Source organism: Lytechinus variegatus, chromosome 13 (genome assembly GCF_018143015.1).
Source record: "Lytechinus variegatus isolate NC3 chromosome 13, Lvar_3.0, whole genome shotgun sequence".
NCBI classification, from domain to species: Eukaryota; Metazoa; Echinodermata; class Echinoidea; order Temnopleuroida; family Toxopneustidae; genus Lytechinus; species Lytechinus variegatus.
Genome location: NC_054752.1, coordinates 2,505,095 through 2,517,580, shown reverse-complemented (window position 1 = coordinate 2,517,580; position 12,486 = coordinate 2,505,095). Strand labels below are relative to the sequence as shown.

General features: G+C 36.1%; 1 protein-coding gene across 1 annotated transcript in view; it reads right to left on the bottom strand.

The window, feature by feature from the left end:
- LOC121426204 (cullin-2-like) overlaps positions 1–11,433 on the bottom strand; it is a 32,664-nt gene extending 21,231 nt beyond the window's left edge. Inside the window, exons 1-9 of the mRNA XM_041622418.1 lie at positions 11,297–11,433; positions 6,562–6,704; positions 5,758–5,860; positions 5,015–5,109; positions 4,453–4,555; positions 3,317–3,399; positions 2,422–2,518; positions 1,681–1,791; positions 243–405 (exon numbers count right to left, since the gene is read on the bottom strand). Coding sequence (XP_041478352.1) covers positions 243–405; positions 1,681–1,791; positions 2,422–2,518; positions 3,317–3,399; positions 4,453–4,555; positions 5,015–5,109; positions 5,758–5,860; positions 6,562–6,680 — 874 coding nt within the window. The 5' untranslated portion in view covers positions 6,681–6,704; positions 11,297–11,433. The remainder of the gene's footprint in view (positions 1–242; positions 406–1,680; positions 1,792–2,421; positions 2,519–3,316; positions 3,400–4,452; positions 4,556–5,014; positions 5,110–5,757; positions 5,861–6,561; positions 6,705–11,296) is intronic.
- Positions 11,434–12,486: the final 1,053 nt, after the last annotated feature.

Sequence of the window (12,486 nt, the reverse complement as noted above, 5' to 3'; positions counted from 1 at the left end):
GTTTACGAACAATTGTCAATGCTTACTAAATTTGAGATTGGACAATGGACATGATGGTTACCATGGCAAGTTGTTGGTGCTGACGAAATACACTTAAGATTAATGCCTGGTAGATATCTTATTCAAGTTTCAAAGACATGTAATTTTTGAAGACTGTTAAACCATCGTTCTACATTCAGATTGGAGTAATGAAATGTTACTTATTCTCTTTTTTTGAAGACTGGTGAACCTTCACAACTCACCTTGTCTCTTCTCATGGCGAACCATCATTCTACATTCAGACTGAAGTAATGACATATGATCTGCCACCATTCTCTTCTGACACTCCTCTAGTACCCGGTCGTAGGAACTGGGGTGAAGGAACTTTCGACTTCTTAGTTGTTCTTCTTGGAGCCTTTGTAACACCTGCAACAACAATTACAACAAAATCAAAGGTATTGGTCAACGTTTCTAGAAAAGGAGAGTTAGCATAATACCTGTCTAAAGTCTCATAAACTGCACCCCCCCCTCTGGATTAACATATTAACTGACATTTTCTGGATTTCCAATTGCCTGCACAGTAAATAGCTTCTGCAATCATCTCCCATATGTAATAAGCAGCCCAGCCGCCCCCCCCCAAAAAAATAATAATAATAAATTAAAGGGCTATAATTCAAATTTTATGTAGTTTCTGCTTTTTGAAGATATAAAAAAAATCAAAAATTTTCGAGGTGGAAAGCAGCAATTGCAATGCCCATGGAAAATGCAAAAACTAAACAAGCCAGTCCTTTAATTCAGGCACTGTAGTCATTATTTCCCAGCAATTATTTGTCAAGATGTAGCTTGTACTTTTATTGTTTCTTCATTCTAATTAGTTCTTTCAATTTTTCTACCTTTTAAAATATATCTCTATTGAGTGGAGTTCCTAACATGATTCATTAAAGAAGACATAATCAGCGCTTCATTTTGCATTCAGAAAATGACGTTCTTTCTTGAAGGTAACAGTGATGCAATATTTGCATGTGCAAGAGACTAACACACAATTTTTCGGGGAGGGGAGGGGGGTGGGGGCTTCAGGCCAACTCATCAAAACCTTACTCTAGTGTGAATAAAGGCACATTTATATCCTACATAAATTAAATCCTGTATGCTGATTGGTCTAAACAGCATCATGTGACCAAACATATTCTCACTATTTTGCGATGATTTTGAAAATTAAACACCCACTGAAGTTAATTTACTATTCTGTCACGTCAATGATGGAATACATGTAGTGCACTATTCCATCATTGACACGATCAACATAGATCATGCAATCTCTTGGGCGCACTGGTCAGCGAGGTGGGTGTCCCGGGCAAGTCCCGTAGAGGGACTGCGCAGGCAGAAATCCGCGTACCACTGAGCACGTGGCTTCAGGAAAAGTAAGACAGTCAGCGCAACACATAACTGTATGCTGGATTAAAAAGGGATGAACTACTAGATTATCAAGTTCTATTTTTCTAACTTGTTAAATGTACGATATAAAACAAATATATCAGGCCTGAATTTCAAAAGTACAGAGGGAATTATTCATTCTCGGCTGTACTGGCAAAATTACTACTTTTCTACACTATACTATTACTATAGTAATGCCAGTCTAACCTCGGACAAATAATTACCACTATACTTATTCAAAGCTTGGTTTATTTGTATACTATCTACCTTGGCCATATACTGTGAACAGTCATGATCTTGTAGTAACCTTGCAGCCTCTTTCCTATAGAATGCTCCAGTTTGTTCTAAGCATTTAATCTCAAATAAGTCTTGGTAAAGCTGTCAAACATAAAAGTTGGAAGAATGAAAGATGAAAATGAGAATAATCAGCAAGAAACAAGGTAAGAAATGAACTTATACTCAATATGTGGTTTACGGTACACATGGTGTACCGTAAACCACATCAGCGATTGTACATGCCACCATGCAAACCTTCAAACAACATCTTATACTCAATAATTGGAAATAGATACGGAGAAAGGCGATGTTACGCAGATCATGTGTAGTAGAACAAAAGCATGGGCTCATATCACAAAGCAAATAAATGAGAGGAGAAATCTGTTCTGACTACAAACATGTTTTAAAAAAGCAGAAAATTTTGAAGTAAAAAAATAATCAAGGGTTTGAAGAAAGTCAATTAAAGAATACAAAATATACATTAAGGTTTAGCACATTTTTATCATTTTTTCTTATTTCCTATTATACTATACACTTGTTTAATACCACTCGATCTAATAATACCATTTAATCTATACGATAGATGTACTCATATATTCAAATATCATTTAAAACTTTAAAAAGATAATAAATGTTGTTGATTAAGTGTAGCTATTTTCTCACATCTAGAGTCCTCACAGATCTAAAGTATGGCACATACAAAAATTAACTATAATCTATATTTTACTATACCTTGAGCTGTTGTTTCTTCTTGTACTGTTCAACTTCAACCAGTGAATTGATCACACTATGAAGGACAATATGTTGAGTGTCTTCTCCTGCTCGATCTCTGAAATTTTGAAACAAGAAATGAAATATAATACAAATAATGAATGTTTATAAGTGCAATGCAGAATACTTCATGAGGTGAACGATTAAATGATCCATTCAATGAGGCATAGCTGTGATAAATGGATCATTCATTTCATCTTTCACCAAATGAAGTATTTGGTCCATTGCACGAATGAAAAGAACATTCATTTTATTTATACAACACCTACTTTTCATTTGAATTTCATGAATTTTGATGCAAAATATGCTCATGCAGTGCAAGCTCGGTCTGCCGATTGTCCCGTACATACACGACGTACAACGCTATAGACATATAGTACCTGCGCTATACTAATGGACAAAAATCTTTAGTGTTTCGAGATGTCTATCCAATTTAAGCATCATATAATAGTGGAGTATCGTCATCATCATCATCATTTTTCTATTATGGTTATTATCATCATTTTTACTATTATCGTTGTTATTATTATCATCATCATTTTGATTATTATCGTTGTTATTATCATAATCATCATTTTCATCATTATTATTATAATCATCATCATTATCGTCATAATCATAATTATCATCACTATCATAATCATCATCATTATCATCATCGTCGTCATCATCATCGTCATTACCGTCATTATCATTATCACCATCATCATCATCACCATCATCACCATCATCATCATCATCATCATCATCATCATCATCATCATCATCATCATCATCATCATCATCATCATCATCATTACACAACTTGCTTGGTCGAGCTGATTATTAGATAACACAGATACACACACAAACTCACTTAAACAATTCTCGAAGGAGAAGTTCTTGGAGAATCTTATCAAGTGGTCTAATCATCAACCTTTTCCATATATCCAGGGCCAACTAAAAAAATAGAGAGAAAATGAAAACAACTCAATCAAAAGAAAGAGAAACGATGACCAATTAATATTCTACTTTGAGGTATAGCTCGCATAGTTCGTAGTGCACATTTCAATCCTTAAATTTTAAAATATCATTTGGCCAAGGCCTCTTTTCTATATGGCACATTTTCATGGGGGCAATTTATACATGCAATTGTACTTCCTGTGACCCCTCCACATGTGAAATATCTTTTAATGTCAATGATTTGTATATAATTATTTCAATCATGGAAAATAAAGTTGAATTTGAACCTGTAAAGCATCCATGGCCATGATGGCCTCGGACTTCTTCACACCCTAATATCTACTTCAAGTTTACAATACATATTTACCACATTATAGACTTTAAAAGTACGTCTCGATGGAATGTTTACATGTACATTCATAAATTCCAAATAATTAAAATTCACAGGTAATGGGCATCTGGTGCAAAATTACTATACATTTACCCCATTTATTTTATTGTCTCTATGCTTTCTAGCTCCTTGTGGGAGGGATCAGGGGCAGGTGCCTCTCCCCCCCCACCCCTGAACAATCCCTTTTTCCTTCTTGCCTTTAAAGGAGAATGAAACCCTTGGAACAAGTGGGTTTGTGTGGAAAGAGAAAAATCAAAGAATAAGATCAAAGAAATTATCTGTTTACACACAAGCTATCTTGTTCAAAAGGTTTCATTTTCCTTTAAGGTGATGGCAGAATATTTTGGACATCACCCCCCCCCCCCCACTAACACTGGTCAATACTGGATCTGCCCTTGTGCATGATTATCAGATTTTATCCTAAAGATTTAACGAACAAGATTTGTGGACCAGGGCCAGATGCATTTCACACCCCCCCCCATCGACCGATCCTTCTTTAGTTATTGCCTTCATGGTAGTGACAGAAAATTTTGGACATCACTGCCCTCCTCCCACTGGTCAATACCATATGCCCCAGGGCAACATTGCTAATGCATGGATTATCATCGTTTTCTATCCTAAATATAGTCTAACAAGCAAGACTTGGGGATCCCACATACTTCGCCTATATCCATCAGTTGCTCTTCTATGGTATCTGTGAAAGCTCCAAAATTCCTGTCGGCTTCACTCATCTTCTGCTTGCGTATGTGCTGGTTCAGATATCTGAAATAGAAATTATATTAAAGATGAGAGGGGATGAGAATGGTAATGATGAAAAAGAGTATGGTGTGATCAGCACTTGATTCAATAAAGAGAAAATTCTGTGAGAATTTCAAAGAACAAGAACATAAAGTGTAAAGTCACATGTAAGGGCGCACTCAAGCATGGCAAATACATGTACATACTGTGCAACCTGGATTTAAATTTTGGCAGTTTGGAAAAAAATGGTATTAAAAAAAAGCCCTTGTATTTTGTTTCTGGTTTAAAACTTCAAATTTTCAAGTAAAAGGGAGATGAAACAGTTACTCTCTCAGATAAGATAATTATCCATATTTTCCAAATTCAAAATTATTATTTTTGGATGTCAATCCGATTTTTCTTTTTGGCCGACTACAGAAAACCTTGCATGCCACCTTAAGGTGGTTTTGAAGTGGAGGGTCAGAATTGTGACCATAGACTTACGAGTAGAGTTGATCCATATATGCAGCTCCTTTGCTATACTGTTGCCAAAATCGATGATATTGAGATAGCAAGGATTCCCCAGCACCAGCCACTTGCTGTACAAAAGATAACAATTATCATCTTTTATTCAACCATAAAAGGAAACAGGCAATTCCATGAACATGAATTATATAGGACATCCCCAAAAGCTTTCTTTTTGCCTTTCCTCAAATTCAGGTCATTTTGAATGGTTAAAATATGCATAGAATTTATAAATGCAAAGGGGTCTCCAATTTACCAGAAAAAGTTGGCAACAAATGTCTTCTTACGAGAGGATCTAAACCATACAAGAAATTAGATAATGGGACTAAACACAGCCTTTTCTACCCCTTGGCAGAAAATGAAATTATTGAAACACCCACATACAAAGCAAAAGAGCAAGATATAGCATGAAAGTAAATCAATGTTGCCAATTTGAAGAACAAAAGTTGATCAAGGAAAAGTTACAAATAATACATGCTGCCCTACTACAACAAAGGAAGCAAGTGAGAAATCAATGAACTGGAATTTTTGATCTGCCTCGACAAACCAAAACCAGTATAAAGTTTTGGTAAAGGGTCAATAATGTGAATTTTACTCGAAAGGTTTTGAAAATTCAAGTTATTCTTGACGGATTTCCATCAAACATTCACCAATATTTTTTTGCCTTTATCAAAACCAAAATAGGGGTAAACTTCCCCTTTTTATTGATAACAGTTTCTTACCTTTCTGAGGTTATCCACATGCTCTTCAAGAAATAATTTAGTCTCATTGTACAGCCTTTCACTGTGCGGCTCAGGGAAAGCTACACATAAAGCATACACATCTCTGAAGTGATACAAGTAAAGGAATCTGATCAAATGTCTGAATAACTAGACTATACTATAAAACAAAGAAATAACTTTTTTACATGTAACATATCATGTTCAAGTACATATAGACACTTCAATGACAAAACTTCATTATGAGAATTATGTAAATGGGTGCAAGAAATTTGCTTTGTTATGAGAAAGATATACATTTCCCATACTACTACCATGCATTTACAGTAATTACGTACCGTAGTGATGATGCCAGAAAATTTTTTTTTTTTTTTCATTTCAGGGATTTCATCATACTCTACCAAAATATGGTATCAAAAAGCTGACATGCAAAAAGTGAAAATTGATGACGGCACACTTTGATACTCAATTGGGGCGTTGCAAGAAACATGTGATCAATTGCAAGTCTATTTTGGTCCCTAAATCAATCATATGTCTTGCACTTAATTGCAACTTAGTGATTGATTGCTAGTCTGCTCCTTGAAACAAGAAGTTTAATATGATTCACTATAACTAACGTTGATCTATCAATAGTAAAATTGCAACAGAATATTTGTGCAAATATTTTCTTGCAATGCCCCCTATGAGTCACAAGCCGGGCCTAAACATGTACAAATGTATATCTCTATCATATTTTGTGTATGTATACATTTTGTAAAGTTATTTCCTCTACTGTTATCTAAATGAAGTGATAAAAAGAAAGGATACGGAAATCTGTCGCTCCAAGTGGCCCTTTTGATGTCTCCCAACTGGATGACCGTCTGGACTGTCTCTAGGAGCCTACCCCAAGTTTCCTCAAAATTCACGATCCTTGGCTTCAGTGACATGGCTATGTCAACAAAATGAGATCCCTGTTAATAAGTGGAGAGAAAACAAACAAAACAAGTTAACATAAATACATATTTGACGAAATAGGAGCTCCAAATAATAATAAACCTGACGTTTCAACATAAAACTTGGTATCACAGCCAATGGCTGTATTGTTGTACGTTTTGTTTGTCTACTTTCAAGTGTATTGTGATGCCCTTTCATTTCAATGTCACATAATGTCACATAATGGACCCTTTATGGACCCTTACAAAAAACAGCATGTGCTGATAGGGTGTTCCATCCCACAAGTGGTTAATAAATAAAAAAAATAATTGTTGAGAAGTGTGAGATGATGTCCCAGAAAGACTTTATGTCCCCTCCGCTAATTAAAAAAATACTCCTCCAAACCCCCTTCTTTCATTCTCTTTTTCTTCTTCTTACTTCCGGTTGAATTCTTGGATCGAACCTCTTGCTGCAGCACACAGCATCTCCAGTCTGTCACCTTACTCACTGAGCTAGCAGGAATTGTTGAAAGCCATGGGTTTCATAACGGTTATCAACCGATATCCAAGAGTATTGGGTATTACTTTTCTTCTGACTAAATAATCCGATCCACTGGAAATTACACACTGGAGATTTTGACGGAAAAAAGCAATATTTCGGTATGTATCCAACTTTTCCTTCCTATATCTCTTTAATAGATATATGTTAGATAATTCTTGATTTATAAGTCTTCTCCATATTTTTTTTCAAATTTTAGTGGAGGGGACTTATGGAAGCTTTGCTGATGTCCCTTGGGGATTCCTTTAGGTTTGGCCTTAGGGCAAGGCGTTCATGTGAATGAGTTACTCATCGTGAACACTCCTAGTATGGTAGTGTTCTACTCCATTTGACATGATTGACTTTATACACCATGTGAGCGCACACTCACCGAAACACACAAGAAGACTAATTTCATGGTAATGACAACTGGTTCCCTACTTTAACCTTGATTCATCTTACTTAGTTTCTAACACAATTTCACAACATGACAATAAAATTGTGCTTTCAGGTTAAATTTCATCGCATTGCCACTGGGTGATTTCAAGTACGGTGTTGAAATCTGGTGTTGTGAAAACATCAACACCAGCCACAACACCGTACTTGAAATCACGCATGTGTTGGGATTGACAGAAAATATGAAGTATTTGCGGTAGTTAGCGTTGAACTTCATCTGCTGAACCGAGCATTACAGCTGGTGTTGACGATCTACATGTAATTTCCCCATTCACCAACACCAACCCCCAGGGATTGGGAAAATTGTGATTTCAAATTCGGTGTTGGTGTTGATGTATTTATTTGTAGCTCATGTACAGGCGGTGAACACGATGAAACATCCCTGTAAAATTATCTTTTACAGTTTAGATGAACGCAAATCATTAGAAAATTACATATTTTAATGAAAAATGATATTTACGCTTTCTGATTATTGCAGTGATTTTAATCTTTGCATTTTGTACGATAAGATTTTATTGCAATTTCTCTCTTGGGTCCTATTTCACTTCTCGCGTGAAGTTGAGATGATCAGCAGTGCAGGGCAGAGGTGTGACATCATATGCTATCGATAACGCGATCGGTATCGCTCCTCTGAACCCAGATAATAGCTATGTGCGAATACGGGGCCATCGCGAGCGCTGGTTTTGGTGGCACGGTTTTCGCGCGGGTTTTGCTGCGAGTGGCATCGCCTCTGTCTGGGCGGCTCATTGAAAATGGGGTTTAATGCGCATGCGCATAGTAGGTGCAATCTCGTGCCTTTTAACAGACAGCTGAAGATGTGCTCTTTCTGTACATATAAGTTTCAATGTGGATACTCGCCTGTAAAGTGTGGATATCGGAGCTTGAAAGTTCATCAAATTTTTGGACGCGTAAATGTTCGAAATTTTTTTATGGTAAGTAAAACAAGAATCCGATTAGGTATACAATTTGACTGGAAATATATTTGAATTATCAAAAAATCCAAACTTATGCGATTCTGACGTTGCGCAGTCCAGATATAAGAGATGCCAGCTACCCTTGTCACAGCCGGTCTCTCGGCAGTCGAGCTGCCCGATGCGCCTGCGGTTGGCAGGGCGATGCTACCCTTGTCACAGCCAGTCTCTCGGCAGTCGAGCTGCCCGATGCGCCTGCGGTTGGCAGGGTGATGGGAGCGGTCGATAGTGAGTGTTCATGCTGGATTGAACTAGATCGTAAATTGCTTACTTGATGATTATGTTGTGCCTTTTTTGGGAAATCTCTGTCATTATACCGTATATAATTATTCTGATATTGATTTTAATACAAAACATTTGTCACAGAAAGATTTTATCATCCCAAGGTTATGTGACTCAAGTCAAGAGTCTAGGTGGTTGATTATCGTTTCATTTGGAAACTGGATTTGCTTTTGACAGTGGAATATCAATGTTGACTTTTCTAAAATTAAATTCATGGGTGGAAATCCCAGGGGGACACGTCCCCCTACCCAAAATAATAGGGGGACATGTAACAATAATACATTTTTTTTCTTTCTTTTTTTCTTTTTTGGTCAAACTTTTTGGGGTTAAAATGACCTTACAACAGTTTGGGGATAAACTTTTTTTTTTTAACTTGTCAGAGTTGCCAGCATCCATAGGCGGCGAAAGCTGGGGGAAGTGTACCCCCCCCCGCCCTTAATTTGAGGTGGGGGACAATCCCCCCACCTCAATTTTTTTTTTGATAACCTTTTTTTTTTCTTTTCTTATCGTTTTTTTTTTCCTTGTCAAATTTAGTTTTCTGCGTCCCCTATAATTTTTGGTTGATAACCTTTGGTGTATTTTTTTTATTATCAAAATAATTTGGTGGTCCCCCCTAAAATTGTTGGCTTTCGCCGCCGATGCCAGCATCCCCCTACCTTTGGGGCCAATTTCCGCCCATGATTAAAATGCAAAAAATTTGTTGTTTAATTTTTCACTCTCAGAGGAAATATTTCACTTCCACATGGCTCTATTGTCTATTTTTTTTCTATGTTATTCATTTTTTTTCTATTTCATTATAATTATTTTTTTTTTTCAAGAAGGGTGCAGGGGGGGGGGGGTTGTGTTCATAAGTTGAAATGGGGATGGGATTTGTATAAGTTTTTGTGTCACTTTTGTTCTCTTGTTTTGAGTGTTGGAGCTTTGATGCCTGTTTTTGTTGCTGTTCAGAGCTTTATTTATGTGCAGTGATTTCACGCTAGAATATGAACTTATTTTTCATTAAAAAAGGAGTGCTCGAACATGGCCTTTGTTGTAATCATACATATCTAAGAAATGCATATATTAAAGCTTAATTTTTATGTTTCCTTCTTGATACTTGAATTACATGCAATGCTACATCTTTACACCCTCAGACTCTGCTGCTCATCCTTCCTAAAAAAAATTGTAATCGAATGCCCACGGTCTCCAAAATGAAAGCTACATTATCCATCTATAAACAAATTGTTGAAACAATAAAATACATAAAGAATTGGTGAAACAATCAAATACATCAGAAAAGCACACTTGTATTTTTATACCATACAAAGTACATGTACAAAAGGAATATTTTTCATTTGTAAAAAAAAGACCCCATACCTACATGTACACAATACTAAAGTTGAAAAAGAGCTAATTGTAATTTATATCAGAAAAACAAAGAAATACATTAGAAATTACAAAAACAATACTTTAAACAAATTCATTTAGGAAATTATCTACATGATGCTGTTTTGATGCCAACTAAATTATATACAAATTATCTCTCATTATCACCTTCATTTGGCAAAAAAAAGAGGCGAGTAATTGTAATTTGCATAATTAATTAGAATTAAAAGAAATTATTTTACACATAATAAGAAGAAAAATTACCAAGTGAAATGATTACACATCAATTGAGTTTTCTTTCACCTTTCCATTGCATTGATACCTAAATTACTTCAAAGGGCTCAAAAACAAAGAAGTTAGAGCCCGTTGAAGACTTGGGTTCAAAATGGTCACAAAAATCGGTTATGCACTCCATTGACTTTACATTAAGACAATGACCACAAATTTGGATAAATATGCGCGACTTAAACTGGAATAACTTTATAATTTCTTGATGAAAATTTGACTGAGTTCTTGGTATCATTTGAAAGGTCTTTTTAAGGGCTTTCAAATGATACCAAATTCATTGAGATTTGAGGATTTTCATTTTTTTTGTCACATACCTACAGATAAGTGTTGGAGCTCGAATTAGCAGCCTTTTCACACTCAACACCAACACTGAACCCCTGTAGATCTACTTAGACCTACTTGAATTTTGAAATCACCCACTCAAATGTCATTGACGAGTGGTTCCAAAACCATGACATGATTTTTAATCTTTTTTGTAAATAATCTGTGATTACCGTTATAAGGCTTCTTTTTCTGTTGTGTTTATGATATCAGATTTTCTAGATATCAACTGATTGTTTAGACAACCGGCCGCAAAGCGCGCAATTGACGAAAAAGTGCCATTGCCATATTTAAGGGAGTTGGCCCAGCGCAGATCCTTACGAGAGGGACTGAAGTGAAGAAAGCAGAAAGCAAAGACCAAAGTTGACGCCTTGACAATTTCCAGAACATTCAGAAGTGCAGTTTCTCACCTTCAAAGAAGATCTTTCCTCTGTCTTTCCTATGCCCCACTGTGTAACTCAGTATTGGCGATCAAAAGCTTATTAAAAGTGAATAATAATGTCACTTCGTCAAACCTGTTCCGGATATGAAAAGTTACATCTCACTGTCGCAATATTAGGCTATCGGCTCAATTTTCCCAATTTCGCCGGTACGGTACGATACGAGCTAGAGATGGCGCCAGATTCAATTTACTGTAGAGTAGTATGATGATGGCGATGACAATGATTGATGATGATGGTGACGGTGACGACGATGATGATGATAATGGTGGTGGTGGTGGTGGTGATGATGATTGTGGTGGTGATGGTGATGATGATTAAATGGTGCACATGATGATGATGATGGTGGTGGTGATGATAATGATGGTAGTGGTGGTGGCCGTAGTCGCGGTGATTATGATGATAATGATAACAAGCATACCCAGCAAAATAACAATTGACAACAAAATCAGGGAATAAAATAAATCCATATGATAGCTAGGCCTAAGTTGTTGTAACGGAAATTTAAAATTTGGCCGCATTGATGATGTCAGAGTGATACTACTCAAATACATAAAATGGCTAAAATTTTCCAAAACTAAATTTTACTTCACATGATATGTTTTTCTTTCATGAGGATATAAAACAATTCATTATCAGTATCTTAATTTCATTACTACCGCAGGAGAATAGGCACTTACTGGAGAAAACCATAATTGAAAGCTGTCCCTAAATCACTTGTCATATTCCTTATACCTAGTTAGCCATTTTGAAATTAATAGTCTTAGTGATCTCAATTTCAAATAGCCATAACTTTCGTATTGCTCGTCTGATTTCTATTAACATTTGAACAAAGGATGGTGGCGAACTCTATTGCGCTTAATGTCAAAACGTCATGCGTATATAAAGTTTAACAATATACTGATGCCAAATATTATATTGGCTTCCTTTGAAACCACTCAACCAGATTACCACAAGAATTAATTTAAGTCTTAATGGACTGAAATTTGTATAACTTTCATTTGTAAAGATACATAATGTTGTAGAAAAATAAACTTTTTTTAAAGCAAGAGAAATGATAGTGACCACGAGTGATGAGGCAGCGTTTGTGATGGCGTGTGTGCATGATGAGAGGGTGTGTGTGAGAGAGTGAGAGTCTGGAGAGAGGGAGGGAGGGAGAG